This window comes from Gopherus flavomarginatus, chromosome 6, assembly GCF_025201925.1.
Source record: "Gopherus flavomarginatus isolate rGopFla2 chromosome 6, rGopFla2.mat.asm, whole genome shotgun sequence".
Taxonomy (NCBI): Eukaryota; Metazoa; Chordata; order Testudines; family Testudinidae; genus Gopherus; species Gopherus flavomarginatus.
Window position 1 is genome coordinate 106,988,940 of NC_066622.1, and position 25,534 is coordinate 107,014,473.

Here is a 25,534-nt window from a genome sequence, read left to right on the forward strand (position 1 = left end):
GAAAGCAATAGCTTACAGTGACAGCCTCTATAGCCACATAAATATTGACTGTTGTTTTGCTGGAGCTTTTCACAATAGACTAGAAAAGAAACTAAGTCTTGTATGAATGGCTAGCTTCAGTAGGATGAAAGGTTTGCACAATATTCTCAAAGGGGTATAATTTCACTGTTGCCCCAGTGCTGTGTAGGCGTCCTGCCACCTCGGAAAGTCTTTCAAGATCTCATGGCCCTTATCCACCTTCAGGGAATCATGTTAACAGCCAGTTAATGTAAGGCACTGCTTCCTCAACTCCTCAGTTGGTCCTGCCGGGCTCAGTTGTGGCATCACAACCACAAGCAGGCTGGGGCAAGTCAGAGATCACACACACGCTGCTGTAAAAGAGTTGCATCTTTATTAATGTTGCACCCATCAGCATCTGCAATACAACTCACTGGCACACATTTGGTCCTGGTGAACAAGGGAAAGCCCTTTCCCAGCGAGTAAACGCGAGTCACAATACAGAAAATCTAGGAGTTAACTACCGGAACGTAGGCAATGGGGCGCATGTCACCCCCAGAGCAGAAACCTCCGAAACAGCAGCGCAGACTACACGCGGCACGGTTGTTTAGTGTGGAAGGAAGGACTGGTCAGTCATGTTAGCCAATAACCCCCCCTGCAAAGGCCTGGCCACAGCTCCCGCCCTGCCCCGGGCTTAGCAGCGGCTGTAGGGTTAGTACCAATGAGTAAGTTATACCCCTCCCCCCACCCGGGTGTCCCACGGCTGCACGGTCCTACCCCCAGCTCCGCCCCACTCACCCGCCTGGGCCCGACCCTTCCCCCCACCCCGCCCGTCTCCCCCTTTCCTCGCCCCCCGCCGCCGCCCTGTGCCCTCAGCCGTTCCAGAAGTTGACGAAGAAGCTGCAGAGCGAGTGCCACTGCTCCGCACAGTAGGTCTCGGCCAGGTCCTCGCTCAGCTCCGTGGGCGGCTCCGGGTTCCCCCCAGCCGTGGGCGGCCGCCGCTCGGGGGGCAGCGGGGAGCCGGGACCCCCTTTCCTCTTGCCCGCCTTGCCCCGCTTCTCCGGGGCACCAGCGTGTGCCCCGCTGCTCATCGCCTTGGCGCCGGGGGCCCCGGGCTGCTGCAGTGTAGGCGCCTCCTGGACACTGCCCTGGCCCTTGGCGTTGCCTCTGGCGGGGCCCCCGGCGGCCCCAGGCGCCGCAGGGCTGGGGCTGGGGGGTGCTAAGCGCAGCTGCGCCTCGGGCGGCCCCTTCTTGCTGCTGCAGAGCCGGGCTTTGAGCGGGCTGCCATCCTGGCAGGGGTGGCGCTTCCGGCGCAGCTTGCCCAGGATCTGCTTCCAGTACTGGCGGCTCTTGGCGCCGTAGGCAGCGCAGCGCTCCGGCTGGCCCCGGTACGCGCACCGGAGCCCCTCGCTGCCGCCCTCTCCAGGCGCCTGGCAACTCAGCTGCAGCTCGGTGGCCTCCTCCCGTCGGACCAGCTGCCAGCTGCACACATGCTGCTCCCGGGTAGAGAACTGCCCGGCTTGCGCCCAGGGCGCGGGGCGCTCCGCATTCTCACCAGCCCCTCGGGCCTGCCCGCTGGCGGCGCCCCCCAGGCAGCCCAGGAGCAGGAGGCTCAGTGGAAGGGCTCCGGAGACCCTCATCTCATTAGGTCAGTGGAGCTGCTGCGGCTGCCTTTTGTCATGCAAGTGCAGCAGGGATGGAGAGTCCCGGCGAAGGAGCGAGGGGCCCTCGGCATCCCCCGAGCCCTAGAGAGACAGACAGGGCGCACACTTAGCAGGGAGCATGCAGCATAGCGACACAGCCACAGGCATGGCTAATTATTATTAATATGCATCTCTCATCGAGCACACGCGCATCAGCATTGGGCATGCCCCACTAGATCACTGTTATTATTTATGAAGCATTTATAACGCCTTTATTAACCGTATCTGAAAGGTTGCTGAGACAGCACCTTCCGTAATAATAGACATTAATACTTGTCATGAATATAGCTGTTTACTTCATATCTCCCTGCAAACATTAATTCATTAGTGCTCCCTAAATCCTAATCAAATATAAGACCAAGGGATGTGCTGCTCTTAGTCTTTGTCAGAAAGGGTCATTCACTAATCGGCACCGTTAATCACAGAAGTCACCACATCTCTGCACTCTCCACAGATGGGTGGTTTTACTATAAACAATTTCTGTTCCTGAGGTATTCACTTGCGGTTTTATTACACAAACTTGAAATCTGTATACTGAAGATAGATAATGCCATCATTTGCAATAACCAAACTCTGCTTTGTTTTTGCTTTGACATATTATGCTATGCAGATTGGTTCTTAGAACACCATCAACGATAGACAAAGATTTTTCTCTACAATATTGTTTTCCAGCTTTATGCTCTCTCTTTTTCCTTACATAGCTAAAGCAAGTTAACAACCGCTTCACTGCATTCTAAACTTCTCTTTGCTGTATTCCCCAGTGCAAAATAAATTCTCTAAATTAGTTAAGAGTCAAAGTCTTAACAAACAGAAAGATGTTTGTAAATATGGATACAAGGCCACTGGCAACATGATTGGAGAACAAATCTCTTTCTAATTCTAGCATCAAAGATAATGTGTGGCCAGAGTTCACTAACAAACTCACCTCAAAACAAAACTTCCTTACAAAATCAGATCCTGTTTTCCTTCTTTGGTTAAACTTACCGTGCACTGCGTGAGGTGAAGTAGTCTATTAGAAAAGTGTGTGAGTCTGCATGTAGGATTAGTCTGTGTTAGAAGGGTGTATGGAGCATGAATGTATTATCAATAGCACAGGAGTGGCTACCCCAGGCTATGCTCCTCCCCAGCCTGGTGCATGCAAACACACACATACACCCACCCAAAGAGAGAGAGAGAGAGAGGGAGTCCTTAAAACAGAACTTCTTTGACATAATGTTTACACTATTCCACTCAATGATAAACCTATATGCTGCATGGTTTATAAGGCAGGATGTTTATTTAATCAAATGCTGTTCACTTGTTTGGTGTGGTAGTGGGTTATTGACTCTTGTTTTATTTGCTTTGAGGAAACTTCAAAATAATGTTAAAAAAATTATTCTTAGGGCTTGTTTACACCTGGAAATTTACTGATATAGCTATTTCAGAATAATTACTCTGGAATAATTTCTCATGTGGACACTCCTATTTTAGAATAAGAATTTGGTGACTGAAAGTGGATTTTGAAAGTGGATTAAGCTAAATCTGAAGAAGGCACTTCTATTCCAGAATAAGAGTGTCCACATAGGGAGTTGTTCTGGTACAACGATTATTGCGCTCTGTCGACATCAGGGTGAATCTTGCCCATTTTAATTAAACTCATATCTTTTATAAACACTCATTTATTTAATTTGACTGAAAGTGTCTGCCCCTGAATATTTAAGCACTGGGATAGAATATAAAATACGTATCCTGTGCAAAACAACTATAATGATAATGCCAGTCTAAGCCAGCCTGGATCTATATAACAAATCAATCTCCAACCCAGACAATCACATTTGGAAAAAAAAATACTCCACTCTTTCTAGAAGCAAGAGCAACCCCATGCCACTCAGTCCTCCATGTATGTCTGAGTGAGCAGAAGGGCTACTAGAATATACATTAGCAACAATTTCTCTGTTCTCAAGACTTTAGATACTTTTTGAAATTTATACATTTGACTGCTGAAATGTAAATTTTCTCAGAATAAAATAGTATGTGACAAGCTATCTCAGAATGTTTTTCCTACATGTGCTTTTGCAATTTCTTCTTTAATTTTGGACTGTGATAGGGTGCTGTGAGCAGTTACAAACAGAGCCCATTTTGGGAGCCGGCACCCTGGTCACTTAGAACACCCAGGATACTGGGTGTAGTTAGAGTAGGAAGGCATTAAGTCGCGTGATTGAGTTTGGAAGGTCAGAGTGCATCTACATAGGGATTAAAACAAAACTGATTAGCCTAGGTCAGCTGATGGGGTGAAAAACTGAGGGTTAAAAAATTGCTGTGTAGACATTTGGGTTCAGGCAGGACCCTGTAAAGATGGAGGGTCCTAGAGCTTGGGGTCCTGCCTGAGCCCAACCAGCTATACTGCAATTTTTAGCCATTAAGCCCAAGACCCGTGAGTCTGAGTCAGCTGACCTAGCCCAGCTGGGGCTGTAGGTCTCTTTGTCCCTGTGTAGATGTTCCCTTAGAGGGGATCACTTGCACCTGTAGGGAGTATAATGAGCTGATTATCTCACTAGCTGGATAGGTTGCAGGAAAAAAACAAGCTGTATGAAAGAGCAGCAAAGAATCCTGTGGCACCTTATAGACTAACAGACGTTTTGGAGCATGAGCTTTCGTGGGTGAATACCCACTTCCTCAGATGCATGTAATGGAAATTTCCAGGGGCAGGTATATATATGCTAGCAAGCAAGCTAGAGATAATGAGGTCAGTTCAATCAAGGAGGATGAGGCCCTGTTCTAGCAGTTGAGGTGTGAAAACCAAGAGAGGAGAAACTGGTTCTGTAATTGGCAAGCCATTCACAGTCTTTGTTCAATCCTGAGCTGATGGTGTCAAATTTGCAGATGAACTGAAGCTCAGCAGTTTCTCTTTGAAGTCTGGTCCTGAAGTTTTTTTGCTGCAGGATGGCCACCTTAAGGTCTGCTATAGTGTGGCCAGGGAGGTTGAAGTGCTCTCCTACAGGTTTTTGTATATTGCCATTCCTAATATCTGATTTGTGTCCATTTATCCTTTGAAAGACTGAGCCAGGGAGCAGGAAAGGGTTCCTGTAACCATGTTACATTGTACCTGGAACTTAATGCAAGAAATAATAATAGTAAAGATACATGGCAAAGGTACAGTGAGTGTGCTGTATAATCACCAAAAGAGTTTCTAGGGTTGGAGGGAAAAGGTGTGTGTGTGTGTATATATATGTATATTGTGGTAGCACCTAGGAGCCCCAGTAATGGACCTGTCCACCATGATGCTGGAACTGTACAAACAGAACAAAAAGCTCCTTCCCCAAAGTACTTACATAAAGAATAATCTAATACTTGTTCTTCCAGCTAGTATTTTCTTCTGTATTAGTACTAATACTTCTAGAACAGTTATCAGTAGCTGCCATGACTGAAAATATAATTTATGGTCCTGTTCCTGTATTTTTGGTGTATTCAAAACTCTGGTTAACTTCAGCTGGAAGTCCTATTAGAATTCCAGATATACAAACAAGGTATGGTCTGAACTAGTGTTTTTGCCTGATTTACAAATAGCTATAGTATGAATTAAAGGAGTCTCACATTCACATCTATATAAATTCTGTACAAAAATGTATTAGATCTGTAAGCATATCCAAAGAGCTTGTCGTGATATCAAGGTGCTGTACATGAGTTACAGAAATCAGTATGATTAGGTTAGAAGTGACAGGCAATTTTGCATTCTGCTCTTTGGTTAATCATTGGCTTCTGTTTTGGAGTGTGCTACCACATTTTCTTCTACTTCTTCAGTTGGTTAGTGAATGTTTTGAAGAGCTGGGACTTTATCTTGTTTTCTGTGAAGCACATTATTGTTGACACTGAACAACAAGTGCATAAAATAGAATAGCACAGCATTTTTTTGGAGATGTCAGTGGTATAGAACTCTCATTGATATCTTTTGGGAGTTCTCCTTGGCTTTAGGCTAGCTGTTGAGAAGGCTCATCTGCAAACTCCCTTGAGTTCAAACCTGGTTTCTGTTAGTCGAAGTCCACTAGATGATCATCAGTATTAGAAAGAGAGGCAATCTTTGAGATATCTGGGTCCTATTCCATTGAGGGCTTAGTAGATGAGTATCTGAAATTGACATGGATCTAGTAGTGAGTAGAGAACCAGTGCAGTTTGTGCAGAGAGAGTATCATATGCCTTCTGCTCATCCAGCTCAGGAGATAGGTGGCTGAGTTACGCAACAGCCATAAATTCTTCATGAAATTTTTAAGACCCACATAGAGTTAAGATCCTTGCTCAGCTTGTTTTTTGCCTTTTTATAAAACTCCCAGGCCATGGTAATTTGAATTTACAGTATATACTCGTTGATAAGCCAAATAGTTTTGGTTAAAAAGTGATGCATCAAAGAGTGGGGATTGGCTTATAAACAGGTCTACACCAAAATCTGATGGTTTTAAACTCTATGGAATCATTGAATTGAATATCTAATACATTGTCGTTTTGTTTACCCAGAGCATCTGCAGGCATGCGTACCACTTTTTGAAGCTCCCATTGGCTGGGAACGGTGAACCGCGGCCATAGGGAGCTGAGGGGCTCTGTACCTGCATACACTCCAAGTAAACAAAACATCCTGACCCGCCAGTGGCTTACCCTGACGTCCGGGAGCCAAAGTTTGCCAACCCCTGAAATATAAAGTCAGCTTATGAAAGGATCATACAGTTTTTGCTATTTTTACCTAACCATCTTGAGGGAGGAGGCGGGGTCGGCTTATAAACAAACGTGCTAATGAACAAGTATATATGGTAATTTACTATATGCCATTGAGCCCTTTGTGCTAATATATTACTACAAAATTAAAATAGAATTGCGAAAGTCACTAAAATCACAGTAAAATCTTTCACTGCAGGACTGAGATGCCTTAAAATTAATCCCTAATGAGGCGATTTAGCAGTTATGTGCCATACCACATGAATGCCAATGAGTGTGAGGAAAAATAGGAAATGAGTTTAGTGATATGAGTTACATGGAGAGCAAGTGTAGTGCCAGGCTAGTCAGATTCTGGTTGTGGCTTTTATGTTTGTTCTCTATTTGTGACTCTTCAATTAACCTTATTTTTGTAATAAAACAATTCTTTTCCAAGTACCATGATTGCTTTTTTGGGTCGATACTTGTAAGAAATTTGTACTCGCATTCATGATGATTTTCTTTCCATGCACATAATTGGGAACAGTACCTGAGGGCTGTGCTTGGGAACATTCATCCAAATGTTTGCAAATAAACAGGGTTAAACCACCTGCTGATTCAAATAACTGGTATGCACAAATATTTGTTGTTGGATTATCCCAGTTTTAGCTTGGTGGAAAAAATACAACCTGCATTTAGGCCACTTCCTACGGCTCCTGGAGATCTCCAATCTCAGTTCTGACCTCCTCTAGTGCTTCTTAGTTTGAGATCAGCTTGAAGCTGCATGGCTGCAGACATTTTACTAAAATCACAGGCAGCTAACCACCCACTACCTGTAGTTTCATACTTTAAACAGTTGCTGTAAGGCAGTTGCAGTTCTCTCCCTGGCCATCAGGGAGGGAGACCCCACCTTCTTGCTGCAATGCTCCTACTGTGACTCCCTTCACAGGGGAATAGCTGACAGGCTGCCACCCCTGACAGTGAGGTGGCAGGGGAATGCAGGCCCACCCCCTCCGCCATGGCTGTTAACGCTCTGCCCGCTCTCTCTGACCTGCTCTCGCAGGACCAGGGCTGCCGCCTCCATCCCAACCCAGGGGCTCTTCACCTCACGGTGTGGCTGCTCAGTGGTTAGGTGGAGAAGAACGGACGTGCTTAGACTAGGTTCAGCACGTCCTCCTCGAAAATAGACGGTCCTCCACTCGCCTTGCTTATTTGGTGAAGTGGTCCTGATTTTCTAGGTGGGTGGCAGACCAGAGTATCTCCCCAGTGACTCAGCTTATCCTTGATTACCTCCTCCACCTGAAGACCCAGGGCCTGCCGCTCTCATCAGTCAGGGTACACCTGGCAGCCATATCGGACTTCCATCTGCTGGTGCAAGGGCACATGGTATTTTCCCATGCTATGACTGGCTGGTTCCCTAAGGGTTTGGACCGTCTTTTTCCATATTCTAGATCCCCAGTCCCACAGTGGGACCTAAACCTGATGTTGGCTCATCTCATGGGGCCCCCGTTTGAACCACTGGCTACGTGCTCCTAGTCTCACCTCTTGTGGAAGGTGGGCTTCCTGGTTGCAGTCATGTCGGCCAGGCGAGTCTTGGAGCTCAGGGCCCTGACCTCTGAGCCATCTTTCATAAGGACAAGGTCCAGCTCCGCCCACACCCCACGTTCCTCCCAAAGGTGGTCTCTGCCTACCACATGGGTCAGGACATTTTTCTACTGGTCCTCTGCCCCAAGCTTCACTTGTCCAGTGAGGAGCATCGTCCCCACATGCTTGATATGTGGCAGGCTCTGGCTTTCTGCCTCGAGCGGACTAACCCATTTAGAAAGTCCTTGCAACTGTTCATCGCCTTGGCTGAGCGCTTGAAGGGCCAGCCGATTTCCTCTCAAAAAGTCTGTCCAATTGGATCACTTCGTGCATCCGTTCCTGTTACGAATTGGCGGGTGTTCCCTCGCCACCCATTGTGAGGGCACATTCGACTCGAGCGCAGGCCTTGTCAGCTGCCTTCATGGCTCAAGTCCCCATTCAGGATATTTGTAGGGCTGCCACATGGTCTTTGGTTCACATGTTCACCTCACACTATGCGATCATCCCCCAGACCAGGGTTGACGCTGGGTTTGGCAGGTCTGTTCTTCATCCCGGGAACTTGTGAACTCCTACCCACCTCCAACAGATATAGCTTGGAATCAGCTATTGTTGAATACACACGAGCAATCCCTGGAAGAAGAAAAGACAGTTACCTTTTCTGTAACTGGTGTTGCTCATGTCTTTTCCACATCCCACCCTCCTTCCCCTCTGTCGAAGTTGTCTGGCAAGAAGAAACTGAGGGTGGGGGGAGCATGCAGCGCCTCTTATACTGCGCCATGGAGGCGTCACTCCAGGTTGTCGCGGAGAGGGTGCTCCCCCCTACAGGTACTGCTAGCGGAAAAACTTCTGGTGCACGTGGCAAGCATGCACATCTATTGTGGGATAGACATGAGCAACACATCTCAAAGAACACCGGTTATGGAAAAGGTAACTGTCTTTTCCTCTGGGTCTCTGGCACTGTAGTGGCCTCCGTCGGCTCCAAGCTCCATTAGCCAGGGAGAGACATCCTGCTCCTCTAGCAGCACTTCTCCCACTGAGTTGGAGGGCCTGCCTTTTATAGTTCCAGTTCTTATCCCACTTCTGCTTCCAACGGGGCAGCCATGAGTATCCTGGTTCTGCCCACCTGGGGGCAGTTGCGGTTCTCTTCCCCATCTGTCAGGGAGGGAGACCCCCCACTACAGTTGCAAAGCTACACAGCTCCTTGTTCCTAGTTAGGACCCTTGGACCTATAACTGTGCAGGGTGGCCCATGCAGCTGCACTCCTCCCCGCAGTCCTGCGAGCTCATGGAAGAAAAAAATGAATGGGAAGAGTCCCCCAGAAACTAAGATGGCAGGAGCAGAGACATGCAGCTACAGCAGAGTGGGAGGTACTTTGAATGCTGATAATGTCATCAGTGCCTGAGGGCTGTGTTTGGCTTTTACTCTGGACATTCTTTCCCCTCTGCTGCTTGGCTGTTTGCACCAACTCCTTCCGACCCCCTTCCTAGTCGTTGCTTTATTTCAGCCTCCCTCAGCCTGTCCTCCATAGCCCCCAAATTCCATCCTCTTCTCCTTTTCCCTTTTACCGCTCCCTTCAGTGTCCCCCTCTCCTTTCCTTTGTCTCTCTCTTTAGCTAACCTCCTCCCTGCAAAACTCCATCTCAAAAATGAACAAACAAACATATTGGTTGTAACATATTTGCAGCTCAAAAGCTCCCTCAGAGCAGAGACTTTCCCTTAACTATATCTGTACAGTGTGTAGCACACTGGGGCCATGGTCTTAGTTAGGGTCTTGAGCGATTACCATAATACTAAGTAATAGCAAGTTGTACCTCAATTTAAAAATACAGATGTACTCTAGAGTAGTGATCCAAAACACTGTAGTAACAGTATTCTAAATTGTAATGTTTTTGGCCAGTATATTCTAGTGTGCAGTATTGTTCCAAAACCCTACAGTTCAGAATGTGGTATGGCACAACAAGGCCAATTTTCTGTCTTTGGAAATGCTGGTTGCTCACCAGTTGCTTCTGAAAGAGCACCATTTCTCAGTACAAGAGAGACATCTAGTGTCAAGCACTAAAAACACCAGACACAAGTTTAGTACCTGACAGTAAATTGCACAGGCATGCAGGACAGATGAATCTGAGTTGAAATAACTGCTGCTTGTGCACACTACAAAACATTTCGGTACTCCATAGCTATCAAGAATATTTTTCTATCCAAGTCCTGCTGCATTGTGTTCTCCTAGTCTCTTATATTAACTCTCTTCCTTTGACCGGTATCATCATCAGATTTTATCATCACATGTCCCTTTCTTTAAGTCCATGATAATTAAGCCCATTCAGTGCAGTAGCTGTGCTTCTGTGATGCCTGTAGTGCAGACATGGCTTAAAACACTGAATTTGTTCACTGTGCCTGCAGTGAAAGCAAGACTCAAATATGGATGACTTGTAATGTGGTATATCTTTGAGCTGCCATCTTGTTCTCCAGAATCTAAACTTTCTTTTTTTCTAAAAAGAGACTTTATAGTAAGGGGGAAAATCTTGACCTGACCCAGTCTAAACAGATGAAGTGGTGCTTGCCTGCATCTGCAGAGAGCGTGAAACAAGCACCAAGAGGAGTGAACTGCCCCATTCATTTCAGTGGGTTGTTAACGCAATTGCTAGTTAATAACCTTTGGCATGTCTACATTGCTGACTATTTCACTACTGTCAAAGCATGTAAGAAAGGATAAAGGTGATCATGGGACCGTCTCAGTCCACTGAGTGGCAACTCATTTTGGCAGATGGTGTTTGGGAAAGGATCACCATTTTGTCTCACCACCCAGTCTGACCTGTGGAGCCAAAGAGAGGAGCAGAGTTCTATGGTGCATCTGAGCCTCATCAAGTCAGAACCATCCCACAGAGTCCAGTGGGGCATCCATACTTCCTAATAACCCAGTCCTGCTGCCTCCCAGAGCAACAGGAGCCAGGCCTATCCTGGTGGTGGGTGCAAGACCAGATGGTTTCTCCTGGGATTTAATGGTTGCTGTTCTTTTTTCTGCCTGCAGATTCAGGAAGACATCACAGCATAACTTACATTTGGGTCACATTTTAAAGCTTTCCTTTGCAACCATAACAGCTATATAATGGGGCCTGTATACATTGGGCCACTCAGGAAAATTAATCTGACTTAACTTTTATAGTAGATAATTAAATCACTGTAACCCTTATGTGGACATGCTGATTCAGAATTAAAGTGACTTAAATTTGGTTTAGCTTAATTTACAAAATAAGTTAATGTCTTGAATTGACCTAAACTGAATTAAGGCAACTTCAATTCTGAATAAAAGCATCCATGCAGGGTTTAATGTGGTTTAAATATCCACAGTTTTCATTAATGGATTTCATTTGGATTAACTTTCCCAAGTATACCTGTGTAGACAAGTCCATAGTTAGTCATTTTTAAGGAAAGTTTGATTCTGACTTCATCACATGACACAGAGCTTGGGTCTTGTGCATATGTTCTATTGTACCTGTACCAATATGTCTAAGAGTATATCTGAACTCTGCTGAAGAGGCTTGCCTGTAGAGCAGGGGTGGGCAAACTACAGCCCATGGGCTGGATCCGGCCCTCGTGATTGCCCCTTGTGGCACCGCAGCCTTGCGCCACTCTGGGAAGTGGCTGACACCATGTCCCTGCAGCCCTGGGGGAGGGGGGGCAGAGGGCTGAGTGCGCTGGCCTTGCCTGTGGGTCCCTCCCCCGAAGCTCCCATTGGCCAGGAACAGGAAACTGCAGACAATGGGAGCTTCGGGAGAGGTACCTACAGGCAAGGGCAGAGCTTTCAGCCTTTTGCCCCCGCTCCCCCCAGGGGTTGCAGGAACGTAGTGCTGGCCGCTTCCCTGAGCTGCACGGCCCTGGTGCGCACCACTGCCACCCCAGAGCCACTCCAGGTAAGCGGCACTGAGCTGCAGCCCATATCCTGCACCCCTCACCCCAACTCCCTGCCCTGAGCCCCTTGCCTGCACCCCAGCCCCCTGCTGCACCCCACACCCCATCCCCCTGTCCATAGCCCCCTGCTACACCCCTCCTGCACCCCAACCCCCTGCCCTGAATCCCCTCCCGCACTGTGCACCCCTCCCTGCACCCCTACCCCCTGCCCTGAGCCCCGTCATACACCCCGCACCCCTCATCTGTCCCAACTCCTTGCCCTGAGCCCCATCCTGGACACCCCATCCCCTCCACACCCCACACTTCCTCCTGCAGCCCACCCCCTTGCTCCAGCCCTACATTCATGGCTCTGCATGCATTTTCCCCACTCATATGTGGCCTTCAGGCCAAAAAGTTTGCCCACCCCTACTGTAGAACATATGTGATATTTTCTGCTTTTGTTCAACCTAGTGTAAATAGCATCTCAGTTGTTGACTTGTGAATTTCACTGAACATTTTGAGGTTAGGTGACTTGTGTAAGGTCACAGTCATTTGAAGAGGTGAGAACAGAAATCAGGTCTCCCAAGCTTCAACTTTAACAACTACATAAAGTTGCCTTCCCTATTTGTGCAACTTTTCTACTTTAGAAAAACTCAGATCAGAGCTCTAGCGCAATCTTTTCTGATACTAACACAATATAGGCTTTATATCTGTAATGAGTATTATTCTAGCTAGTTCTTACTCCATGGGCTAGGAAGCTATCTTCAGTTTATAGGCAATTTCATCCACGTGGTGATATTGCACAATTGTAACATGTAACAAACTTGGGTTTGTTTTGACCGCGGACACATATAAAAATGTTGATCTTGGAGACCTAGTTGGGCAAATCTTATTTTTATGAATGTTTCTCCTGAAATCACTGGGAATAATATCTAGTTCCCATTATTTTAGTCCTTGAGAATTACTGTTAATGACTGCAAGTGCAGCCATGCTTCAAAACATAAGGTAGCTGCAATTTCCAGTCCTAGGCAGGCAGATAAGCAGGCAGTGTTAAGAACTCAGATGATTCAGAAGCCTAGGTAATTGTTTTTAAATTTGTAATATATACACACAACATTTTAAGCATCATGGATTGTTGCATAATGACCTGACCATTTCTTAAATTAGCATATTCTTATCTCCTTCCCCATCCTCCCAAAACATACTCCTTATATAAGAGAATGGGGTCATACTTAAATAAATGCTTGTCTTTCATGGAAATACACTGACTGTGATGAAGCAGAGAAACTGCCTGCCAGCACGGTAGGGGTTAAGGAGAGCCTTTGGGCCCAGCTAGCCCTGCCCATCATACCTGCAGCCAATGCCAGGCCTGGAGTGAGGAGAAAAGGAGAGAGCTAGGTCCAGTTCAAGGCTAACTGGTGAAGAGGCAGGCGCTAGCTATGGTGCTACTTGAAAGAAGGATCACTAGCCTGCTAGCCAAGGCAGCCACCAGGGAGCTCGTTCTGTCTCCCAGCCAAGGGAGACTGTGGAGGAGACCTCAGAACCTCCAGCAATTGAGGTAACTGGGTGACTGCAGCCTAGAGACATTGTGCGGTTTGGCTTCACCAAACTCATGGTTGCCCTGCCCAAAGGAGTCTGGGACTGCAGCAGGGCCCTGCCCAGATCCATTGGAGGGTGCCATGGGAGACAAGCTGCCCCAGCAAACTGGACACTAGGGGCCACCCCCCAAACTGAAGGGACTGTGGTAGGAATTAGCCCAGGGCAGTGGCTTTTGGACTTCCTGCTTGGAGTTCCCCCTGTTCAGGGGTCAACTCATACAGGGCCCTGTGGAGTGGGAGGACATGGGTCCCCTTACCTCTGCTTTCCGAAAGACTGAGGCATGTTGATCAAGAAAAGAAGGGGCTGGACATAAGGCGCGCCAATCCCTACACTGCCTGGCCCTCCAAGCCCCCTGTTACATTGACTTATCTGATTAGCTATTTTGTGCATTATGAGGCAAGCCAGGCTGGGTGCTCGGCAGCTGTGCACAGTACAGAGGCAGGAGTCTAAAGATTCCCCAGCCTGCCCCTCTTGCAGAGTAAAAACAGCTCTTGCACTGCAGAGGGAGCTACAACCCTCTCAGAGGAAAGGCCAGAAATGGGCCTCTATGGCTTCATCCTGCAAAGTCCCCAGCACCCTCAACTCCCATTGATGTCAGCGGGCACTGAGGGTGCCTGGCACCTAGCAAGATCAGGCCCCAGAGCTCCCTTGTAATACCCACATTTTTAGTTTGAAGTCTTTAAAAGTTTTGTGTCTTGTGCCAGAGGAAATGATCTTCTGAATGCAAACAAAAGAGTTGTTTAGCCCTGCTTTAGCACTGGGAGCCACTTTCATGAAGTGCTATTCTCCTTCTGGCCTCCTTTCAGCAACTGTTGGCAAAGACAGATGACAGTTAGAAATAGTTTTATAACACCAGGGATTGTTTGTAGATGAACATATGCTTCCTTGTTAAGGAATGAAAACTACATCAAATAGCAGCTAAGGAAAATGCTCAGCACAGCTCACATGGGTTAAATGACTTTCCTGGGCTGCTCTTGGACTCCCCCCCTTAAAAGTCTTTACAAATCAGTCACCTCTGCTCATGAATTTGTTTAAATTTAGCAGTATGCTCATATTGAGATTAACAGCCCAACCTGTTAATAAATGCTGTCTTTGGACAGAGGTCCCAGGAAATAGGAATCTCTCTGATTTATTTGCTTTGACGGACATGTTCCTTTATTCGAACATGTTTCCTGAACATCTTGTCATTGGCTGAGCAGACTCCTCCATCTTGTGTTCTCCCATGCCATGCCTGCTATGCTGTGCTCAGGAAACTGTGCTTTTAAGAGATTATTTGAATAGTGCTTCCTTTTCCTTTTTTCTTGCACCATAATTCCACTATTGCTTTCTGGATGACTTGCATGTTCACAAACTCATATTGCCATGTTCCTTGTATTTCCTGCTCCACAGTAAACTCAGTAACTTTTCTAAGTTTGTATTTTTTTCCTGAAAATTCCTTTTTAAAAATCTCGTCTATTAGAAAGTCTTATGTATTCTTCTTCCTAATGTCACCATACTTTGTTTTTTCATATAAAGATTAACATGCTTACTCTGGGCCTTTGTACCCTTTGGTAAAAGCATGCACATATGAGAATTAGATCTCCTTTTGGAATGAAATGTTCATCAAATGTTTTAAGAATGATGTCATAGTTACTCATCATGGTGAAATCATCTATTTATACACAGAACAGGCACATCATGAACAACAGCGCTACAAGCCTCCTGTATATCATTCCAGTAATGTACCTCGAACCTTACCAGGAGAGAGTTGATATCTTCAGATGAGAAGGTACAATCATCCAGACTATTTAGTTCTAGCTTATCTGCTGAGACTGCTAACAAGATGATGGCTCTAAGGTTTGTTTTTTATCATGTAGACAGACACCTGTCTCCTGGGATGTACACTACTGAGAGTAAAGGACAATTTTTTTTTCTAAACTACAATTGTGAAAGATGCATGTATAGCAGAATAAAACCTGTATGTTTTCCCCAAAGGAAGGTGACTGTGTTGGCTGCATAGAATGCTGTATTTCATTTATTGTTTGTATTGTGGCTGCAACGCAGGAGTCCAAACAGGGATTAATGGCCTTGTCATAGTATCTTTCCCCAGTCTGAACCTTAGAGTCCAGAAGTTGGGGTACTAGCATGAATTCCTCTAAGCTTAATTACCAGCTTAGATCTGATAAGCTGCCACCAATCAGGAATTTGAGTGCCTGATACACTCTGGTCCCCCCAAAATCTTCCCTGGGGACCCCCAAGACCCAGACCCCCTAGATCTTAACACAAGGAAAGTAAACCCCTTTCCTCACCATTGCCTTTGTCAGCCTTCCCCTCCCTGGGTTACCCTGGAAGATTACTGTGATTCAAACCCCTTGAATCACAACATAGAGAAATTAGGTCTCCTGGAGAGAGAGACAGATTCACGCTCCGTGAATCTAAAACAAAGGGATTCCACCCTTCCCCTCCCTTCTCCTTCCCTGTTAAGTACAGACTCAATTCCCTTGAGCCTCAACAAGGGGGAAAAAAATCAGACATGTCTTAAAAGCAAAACTTTTAATAAAAAGAAAGAAAAAAGTAAAAGGTCTATCTCTGCAATTTAGATGATAAAAAGTTACAGGGTCTGTCAGCTTAAGAAATTGGAGAAATAGCCTCCTCCAATAGAAATACAATTTAAAATACTTCCAGCCAAATATACATTTGCAAATAAAGGAAAACAAATAAAAAGACTATACCACCTTTCTACCTTTATATTTACAAAATTGGAATAGAAGATTAGAGAGCCTGTAGGTACGTGTGGTCACTCTCAGAGCCCAGAGAGAACAAAGCAAAACCCAAAAAACACAAACAAAGGCTTCCCTCCACCGAGATTTGAAAGTATTTTGTCTCCTGATTGGTCCTCTGGTCAGGTGTTGCAGGTCACCGTTTGTTAACCCTTTACAGGTGAAAGAGACATTAACCCTTAGCTATCTGTTTATGGCAGGCCTATTATATTAGCTAGTGTACAAGCAAAGACAGTCCTGCCCCAGAAGCTCACAGTCTAGGATGACTGTTTCGTGCAAGAGCATCCATAATTTGCATATACAGCAGAGTTCTGGAGGGAGTTTGATTGACTTTCTTTTTTGTACAAAATCAGAGAAAACATAACATCTTTCAGTATGTACAGCTGCAACATGCATAAGCATCATATAGAAAAGATAGTGTGTGTTTCCTTGATGTTTTTTTCACTACAATCTAATTGGGAAAAAGGAATCAATAAGTGGAGTTTCAAACTTCGGTTTGTCTTGTATCATTCAATGAATAAAATAAGAGCTTCCCTGTCCATTCAGTTTGCAAAAAGGTAGTTTCCAGTATGACCCAAATGTAGACCTAGTTAGGAAGTGTTTAGCTAAACTTCACTTTTGCAAGCAATTACTTTAACAGTGATTCATTATTTTCTGTAAGTGTAGGGAACCATAGAGCACCTGTCCAAAAATTAGTGACCTGTAAATACTCTGCTTGTAAGTTGTTCCCCTTTCTTTCTCCTTCATCTGTCTTTCTCTTTTTAGATTGTCATCAATTTGGGACTGCATCTCCTCTGTGCTAAAACAATGCCTCTCACTTGTTGGGTGCCGCTACAGTGTAAAATATAGTAATAGGGAACTAGTCATGCCTCTGCCATCCTTGTTTGCTTTCCTTCCAAGGCCTCATAATGCATTTCTTGCACACCCTAAATTCCAAGTGACTACAGTAGGAGTCCCAGTGCACAAGGAATGCAGGATCGGGGGCCTGGTTGGGAAGAAACAAATAGCTACTCCCTCAAATACCTTTCAAATGAGACAAACTACGGTGAAAATACATTTTGAAAAAGAGAAGATTCAGATTGTTTAATTTTATAAATATCCTCCATGCAAGTAAAGTCTCTTCAATCCCCACAGCTATGCAGTATAACCTTGCTTTCAATGTGTCCCAGTTTTCTCTACCCAGTGTATTTAGAGGAACAGATTCCAACAACTTTCAGCAAGTTCCTACTATATTTGGAACCTTCACACTTGCAGTGCTGGGGAGGCTAGAAGCACTAACAAGGAATCCATGCACAAAATATTATTGTCCCATCTGGTTTCTGTTTTATTGTTTTCCAAACTGTCATCTGTTATACCTCAAGTATTCTTATTTTTTCCAGATATGTGGGCCAAGAGATTATTTACAAGGAGTCCCCAGAGATTCCCCCAACTGAACTATGTATAAAAGAAATTAGTTAGACAGGAAAGCACTGGTCTGTTTTAAGCAGAAGTTTCTTCACTTCACTTCACTTCTTAAACACAGTGCAAAACAGAAAACACTCAATTTGTTTCTTTGATTTAAAAAAAAACAAAACCTGAACCATTTTTGTTTACATTATACTTGTGTAAATATTTTGCAGCTATGGAAATGCTAAGTAATCCATCCTCATTACCCCTGTGAAAATGGTCCCGATCTTACAGGTGGGAAGACTGAGATGCAGATAGATTAAAGACTAGCACTAAACCAGCATTGTTAAACGCCTAGACCAGATCTGGCCCACTTGATGTATTTATGTGGCCTTCCTGACACATTCAGCTTCTGCAGAATTTTAACTTAAAAAAACCACCTCATGGTTACAAAGAAATCCTTCTCATGTAGACTGAACAAAAATCAGCAGATTATTGTCTTCCAAAATCTGCTGACCAGCTGGAACAATGGCTGAAAAGGTGTGAACTCCTCTGCCCATCTTCTATTTATCTCATTGGGGTTTTAACTAAAGCTAGTGAAGATACTTTAAATGTTGACACTGATTCTCTCATTTTAGCAGATGGAATCTGAGAGAACTTGGAGTGCACTGAGCACTTCATATAGCTGGGTACCGTGACTACAATGGATGCTAAACACTGCCCACATAGAATTAGATTCCCCTACTGCTTCAGTGACTCTTAACCATGTTTGGAGAAACAAAGGTATTACCATGAAGTATGAAATGAAATTGCTGCAGTCTCTTGTCTCTAGCATCTTGCAATATGCATGTGAGACACGGATGTTAAGGACATAGGATATTAAGAGGCTTACTGCCTTCAAACTGAAACGCTACAGCGATTGCTGCACATTAGTTATTCTTTACATGACTAATAAGCAGGTAATTGCCTAAATTTACAGCATAACCAGAGTGATACCTAATATCAAGATGATCAGACAAAAAAACTTGTGTTTTCAGGGCATGTGGATCAGATGAACAGAGGAAGGTTGCTGAAGCAAATTTTGCAGGGACTGGTGTCAGCTGCCAGAGAAGGGGGTACCTATGGCGAGTGTGGTTTGACAATGTGGTTTTCTGGACAGGATACAGTATGGCATCCTTCTCAAAGCAGTGTGAAGGCTGCAGAATGTGGAGGAAGATTGCTGGACAATGACTCTTGTATGTTGTGTTTACTGTCCATTGTGATATGACTCTGTGATGCTTTGCACTCTGAAAAAATGTTTGTATATTGTGGCACAAAGTGACCTTAGTGAAGCTAAGGATCTGGCCCAATATACTGAGGAATACTTTAGCTGCTGGAAATGTTTTTATAAGAAAATACATGTGAAGTAAGCTGATGTCCCCAAAATACATTGTATTGTCTGTGCGGAAGAGTAGAACTGCCAAGTGTTATGGATGCAGCTTCCTGGAATGAAGAACTGAGTGCCTAGTTCTTTCCCCCTGAAGGCTACATCTCCTATGCAGGACTTTAATTCTTCAGATCCTATGCAAAATTTCCTTTGTTTTTTCTTTTTTTAAGGAGTTTCTTCTTCACAGCCTCTTTCTTGATTCTGTGATGAAAAGCATATGATCAGTCTGTGATATCGTAATCAATTTAGCAATACAACATGTCACAGTCCTGGTTAGGACTCCTCCTCAAAGATCATGCAAGAAAAATAGATGATAGATGCGTAGAGACTGTCCAGTTTGGCCAATGTACATGGCAGAGGAGCATTGCTGGCATATGATGGCGTATATCATGTTCACCTGCACATCTGCCAACGTGATATATGCCATCATGTGCCAGCAATGCCCCTCTGCCATGTACATTGGCCAAACCGGACAGTCTATATGCAAAAGAATAAATGGACACAAATCTGACCTCAGGAATCATAACATTAAAAAATCAGTGGGAGAACACTTCAGCCTCTCTAACCACTCAGTGACAGACTTGAAGGTGGCAATTTTGCAACAAAAATTTTTCAAAAACAGACTCCAAGGAGAGACTTCTGAACTCGAATTAATATGCAAATTAGATACAATTAACTTAGGTTTAAACAGAGACTGGGAATGGTTGGGTCATTACACTAATTGAATCTATTTCCCTATGTTAAGTTCTCCTCACACCTTCTATGGGTCATCTCAATTATCACTTCAAAAGTTTTTTTTTTCCTGCTGATGATAGCTCATCTCAATTGATTAGACTCTTCCTGTTGGTATGCATACTTCCACCTTTTCATGTTCTCTGTATGTATAAATATCTCCTGTCTGTGTGTTCCATTCTGTGCATCCGAAGAAGTGAGCTGGAGCTCACGAAAGCTTATGCTGAAATAAATTTGTTAGTCTCTAAGGTGCCACAAGTACTCCTGTTCTTTTTGTGGATACAGACTAACATGGCTGCTACTCTGAAACCTGAAGTATGTTGTTAATAACTGTGTGAATCACATTGGGCCTGTTTCTACCTCATTTATACCAAATTTACACTGATGCACCTCTGTTGACTACAATGAATTTACTCCTGGTTTACACCAGGTGAGAAGGGAATCTGGCCCATTGTGTTCACAGAAGTTGTAGTTGAGAGGAGTTTTTTTCTTTTGCATGATGGCATTGTCCTCAGTGTAGACTCTTTAAATGGAAAGTCTAAAATAAACCTTCAGACTGGAAGTACCAATTAAAGAAATAAAGAATTACCTTAGCTTTTGAAATGGCATTGATGCTGACCTAAATCAATGACAGCTTCTATGGAATAATAAATATAAGCTCAGTAACTTCCCTTTAAATAACCAGAGCGCGCACATACCAAGAACACCTGCATTTCTTTCTTTTCAATCTGCTCTGTAATGATTTATGAATGCTATATGGTTATCAGTTTGTTTTCTTTATGACTATATTGATTTCTCTCTGTCTGGGAAAACAGGCAGGAAGTAAAAGTATAGCTCAAGGCAGCCACTTCTCAGTAAACACTTAAAAGTTGTTCAGAGAAAATGACAGAACTATACCTAGCTTTGATTTTGCCTCTGTCCCCAGCCAACCTAGAAGACTGGTTTGAACCAGGACAAGAAAATGCCCATGAACATGGAAAAAGAACAAAAGAACTGTGGCAGGATTAAAAGGGGCCTTTCTCAAGAGAGACACTAGTTGTTTGGAGGAACTAGTGGGGCACACAGGACATTGCTGGGAGTGTTAGACGTTAAGCTTCATAGATTGCCATTGAGGAATGATAGCTTTCTAGGTGACTGATGTGTAGGCTGTTTCTTGTTATAAAATCCCCTTTTTTCTAAAATATTTTTTCCTACTACTTATATAAAGAATACTGTAGGTTAAGAAGGTTGTGTGGTCAGTGTATTTGCTACTGGCCAGACTCCTGAAGGGAAGAACTGCAAGTGCCCAAATTCAATCAGACATCTGGGTAAGCGTGGTTGATACACAAGGTGCTGTAGCCCAGGGCCCAGTTTGAGACTAGGAGGATTGCAGAAGTCCAGGAGAGCCAAAGGCACAAGGCCTGACACCTGAGGGGTCACGATGACTTAATCCTGCTCCTCTGCTGCCCCACTCCCCCCCCACACCTGGCTGACCTAGGGTCTCAGGTTGTTTGGTTATCCTGTCCTGCCCGCTCCATCTCAGCAGGAAAGGTGCTGCAGTTCTTGGGCTGTTATATTCTATCTTATTGGCAAGGATGAAACTAGTGTAGATTAATGACTAATTCCATGCTATGGTTCCATACTGCATGCAGGCTAGCTCCAAATCTCACTAGCACAGCATGATCTCATTATGGTAGTAACTACAGATTTGTGCTCAGTTTATCAAATACCATTCATTATTTTGCTTTCGGTTGAGTAGTGAACAATAGATTTGTTCTGACTCTGGCAAATAAATAAGAATAGTCATGATGGTTTGTTATTTATTGTTGATGGGTTTTCTCATCACTATAGGTAATCCACCTCCTTGAGATGCAGTAGTTTGGTTGACAGAAGAATTCTTAGGAGAATACTAACAACATCCATAGCAGGGGTTAGGTTGGCTTCACTAGGTCTCTCAGGGATGTGAAAAATCCACACCCTTGAGAAACATGGCTATGTTAATGTAACTTTTCTGTGTGGACAAGCCCCTACCCTTTTCCAGCATCAAACAAGGTTCAGGGTTTGGTATATAGAGACCGTAGCATCTTGGCAAACATATTAGGAAATTCATGCCAAAAGTCAGAAATGTATTAACTGAAACACAGAAAAGAAAAAAAAATCAAGACTGGGCAAAACACATTGAAACTGTAATCGAGTGATTATGCAAACAAACTTACTTAAAGCCTATTTAAAGTCCCTTTTTGGAGACATTGAATATTGGTTCAAGTCTCTTATTTAGTTGAACAGCCCTCCTTGGTGGGGAAGAGAGGGTTAGTTCTATTGTTCATTTCTGAGTCAGAATGATAATCACTTTCCTGCTTTAGACAAACAGAGACAAAGAAGGGAGACAAGAGAGAGGATAGTAAAGATGGGGGAAGATATGACTTTTGTTGATGTTCTCAGGATACAGGGCGGCTGGTATGTCACAGATGCACGCTTTGAGCTGGTAGATCAGCCACGATAGCAGTTGTTTTGGACCCTTGCTGTCCTCCTGAGTCAGGAACATCATCTAGTTGATCTGCTGAGGTTCCTCTCCTTCACTGGTACTTCTCAACCTGGGCAGAATGGGATTGGCCATATAATGTCCCTATATTGGGGTATGCAGTACAGTTGATTTCAGGATCAGGTGGAAAACCAGCAGAGAGTGATAGGACAGGAGGAAGATAATGGGGGATAGAGAAGAGTACATCAGGGAGGGGAAGACAGAGTAGGACCTCACATGCATTAGGCTTGGGTCCTCACTGGTGCAGCAATGATGGTCAAGCATCCTCAGTGGAGCATCAAGGTCTGGTGTTCTGGCAGTAATGGTTAAAAAGCAAAAACAAAAACTTTTCTCTCCTAAAGTTTCTGTTTAAGGGCCCTAATCGATTCTCTCATTGGTGGACAAACTAATTAGGCCTAATTTCTGCCAAACCAATTTTGTTTACCAGTCATAATCTTAACCCAGTCCTTGAATGGTATTGGTAGATCCTTTCTGTTAACATTAATTCAGTCTCTGTCTCCTTCTCACATATTTTCTTAACTAGTTTTAAATAACTAATCATTTTAACCATTCATGAAACTTTATCCACTTTTCACCAGTTAGGCTAACTAGTTAAGTAGGTTTGTTTGGCCTCAATTGTCGGAGGGTGCTTTGTAGGTTGCTTACAAAGTCTAGAATGTTAGTTCCTGGAGAAGGCGTAAACCCCTCCCATTGCTGTTTCACCAACTGTAATGGCCCCCTAACCTCGTGGCCATACACAAGTTCAAACGGTGAAAACCCTAAACTGGGATGTGGTACAGCCCTGTAGGCAAAGAGCAACTGCTGCAACACTAGGTCCCAATTATTGGAGTGTTCATTCACAAATTTACATATCATGGCCCCTAAAGTTCTATTAAACCTTTCCACCAGGCCATTGGTTTGATGGTGGTAAGGGGTGGCAACCAAGTGATTCACCCCATGAGCTTCCCACAGTTCTTTCATGGTTCCTGCCAGGAAGTTAGACCCTGAATCTGTAAGGATGTTGGAGGGCCAACCTACCCTGGCAAAAATGTCTATTAAGGCCTGGCACACAGTTTTAGCCCTGGTGTTGCCTAGAGCTACTACTTCCGGCCATGGGGTAGCAAAGTCCACGAAAGTCAGTATGTACTGCTTTCCTCTGGGGGTCTTTTTTGGGAAAGGACCCAGAATATCCACAGCTACTCGCTGAAATGGGACCTCAATTATGGGGAGTGGCTGGAGAGGGGCCTTGACCTGGTCTTGGGGCTTTCCCACTCTTTGGCACACTTCACAAGACCGGACATACTTGGCAACATCCTTGCCCATCCCCTCCCAGTGGAAGGACTTCCCCAACCTGTCTTTGGTTCTGTTCACCCCAGCATAGCCATGGGGATGATCATGGGCTAAGCTTAAGAGCTTCCCCCGGTACTTAGTTGGAACCACCAACTGTTTTTGTGGGTGCCAGTCTTCCTGGTGTCCACCAGAAAGAGTCTCCTTGTATAAAAGTCCTTGTTCTATAACAAACCGGGATTGGTTAGAAGAGCTGAGAGGTCGTGGGGTGCTCCGTGCTGCCACCCAAGCTTTCTGAAGGCTGTCATCTGCTTCCTGCTCAGTCTGAAACTGTTCCATTGAGGCTGGAGATCCAGTTCTTCCTTAGACTGTGGACTTGGGCTTGGTTCCTCTGGAAGTGATGTAGGTGATGGGGTTGTTTTTGTTGCTGGTGAACAGCTCTCCACTGGTGCACCAGGTGGTATTTCAGGCTCTGGCTGAGCCTCTTGGGTATGGTTGTCTGTTGCTTCTGCCAGTTCAGGCCTGCTGGCGCCTTCTGGCATTGGGGTTGAAGATGGGTTTGCAAGCACTGGCGTCAGTGCTGGCAATGGTTCTGTTGCTGGTTGCTTTTCCAGTTCCGGGGCTGGGACTGGAGGCACTGTGGCTGTTGCTGTTGTTGGCAGGGGATCCGGGTCCACTACCTCTGCCTGGGTCTTTGGTAACACAGACGGGCCCCTTGTGGACGACTCAGGAACAGGGATGGGTCTGGAAGCTTGCCTGGCTTGGCTGCGTGTAACCATTCCCACCCTCTTGGCCCGCTTTACCTGGTTGGCCAAGTCTTCCCCCAGTAGCATGGGGATGGAATAATTGTCATAGACTGCAAAAGTCCACATTCCTGACCAGCCTTTGTACTGGACAGGCAGTTCAGCTGTAGGCAAGTCTACAGCTTTTGACATGAAGGGGTAAATTGTCACTTGGGCCTTTGGGTTGATGAATTTGGGGTCCACTAAGGATTGGTGGATAGCTGACACTTGTGCCCCCGTGTCTCTCCACGCGATAACCTTCTTTCCATCCACTCTCAAAATTTCCCTTCACTCCAAGGGTATTTGAGAAGTATCTGGGCCAGGGGATCTTTGGTGTGATGGTGGTGTAATGAACTGCACTCGGTTGGGGTTCTTGGGGCAGTTGGCCTTTATATGTCCCAGTTCATTACACTTAAAGCATCGCCCAGCTGCCTGGTCACTGGGACGAGGTGGGTTACTGGAGACTGGTGAGGTGGGATAATAGGGAGTCTGAGGCTTTCCTTGGGTTGTAGGTGGGGTCTTGGTTTGCCCTCAATTATAGGATTTATTGTCGGTGTGCCCACTGTGGTATTCGCTCCCGTTGACAGTAGCTTTTTTCTTTTCTGTCACTTCCACCCATTTGGCTCCAATCTCCCCCGCCTCGGTTACAGTTTTGGGTTTCCCATCTAGGATGTACCTTTCTATTTCCTCAGGAACACCCTCTAAGAACTGCTCCATTTGTATTAGGAGGTGCAGCTCGTCCAGAGTTTTAACTTTTGTTCCTGATATCCAGGCATCATAATTCTTTCCAATGTGGTGGGCATGTCGGGGAAATGACACATCTGGTTTCCACCTTAGTGCTCTGAACAGCCGACGGGCATGCTCAGGTGTTATCCCCATTCTGATTCTGGCCTTGGTTTGAAAAAGTTTATAATCGTTCATGGTTTCCCTAGGCATTTCAGCCGCCACCTCTGCTAAGGGTCCACTGAGCTGTGGTCGCAGCTCTACCATGTACTGGTCTTCAGAGATGCTGTACCCAAGGCAGGCCCTTTCAAAATTTTCTAAGGCGGCCTCAGTGTCATCACCTGCCTTGTAGGTGGGAAATTTCTTGGGATGTGGAACCATAACTGGAGAAGGGTTGTTAGGGTTGGCTGGAGCATGCTGGCTAGCCTGTGCTAATTCCAGTTCATGCTTTCTCTCTCTTTCCCTCTCTTCCCTCTCTTTTTGTTGCTTTTCCATCTCTTTTTGTTGTTT

General features: G+C 45.1%; 1 protein-coding gene across 2 annotated transcripts; it reads right to left on the bottom strand.

The window, feature by feature from the left end:
- Positions 1-845: 845 nt before the first annotated feature.
- Positions 846-2,766, bottom strand: FGFBP3 (fibroblast growth factor binding protein 3). Of its 2 annotated transcripts, none has more exons than XM_050959717.1 (2): positions 2,685-2,766; positions 846-1,742 (listed from the first exon to the last, which is right to left on the bottom strand). In XM_050959717.1, exon 2 carries the CDS (start codon positions 1,635-1,637, stop codon positions 870-872), a length of 768 nt encoding a protein of 255 aa, XP_050815674.1. In that variant the 5' UTR covers positions 1,638-1,742; positions 2,685-2,766; the 3' UTR covers positions 846-869. The 2 variants fall into 2 exon arrangements, with proteins under 2 accessions (XP_050815674.1, XP_050815675.1); XM_050959718.1 differs by having other exon boundaries at positions 2,626-2,710.
- Positions 2,767-25,534: the final 22,768 nt, after the last annotated feature.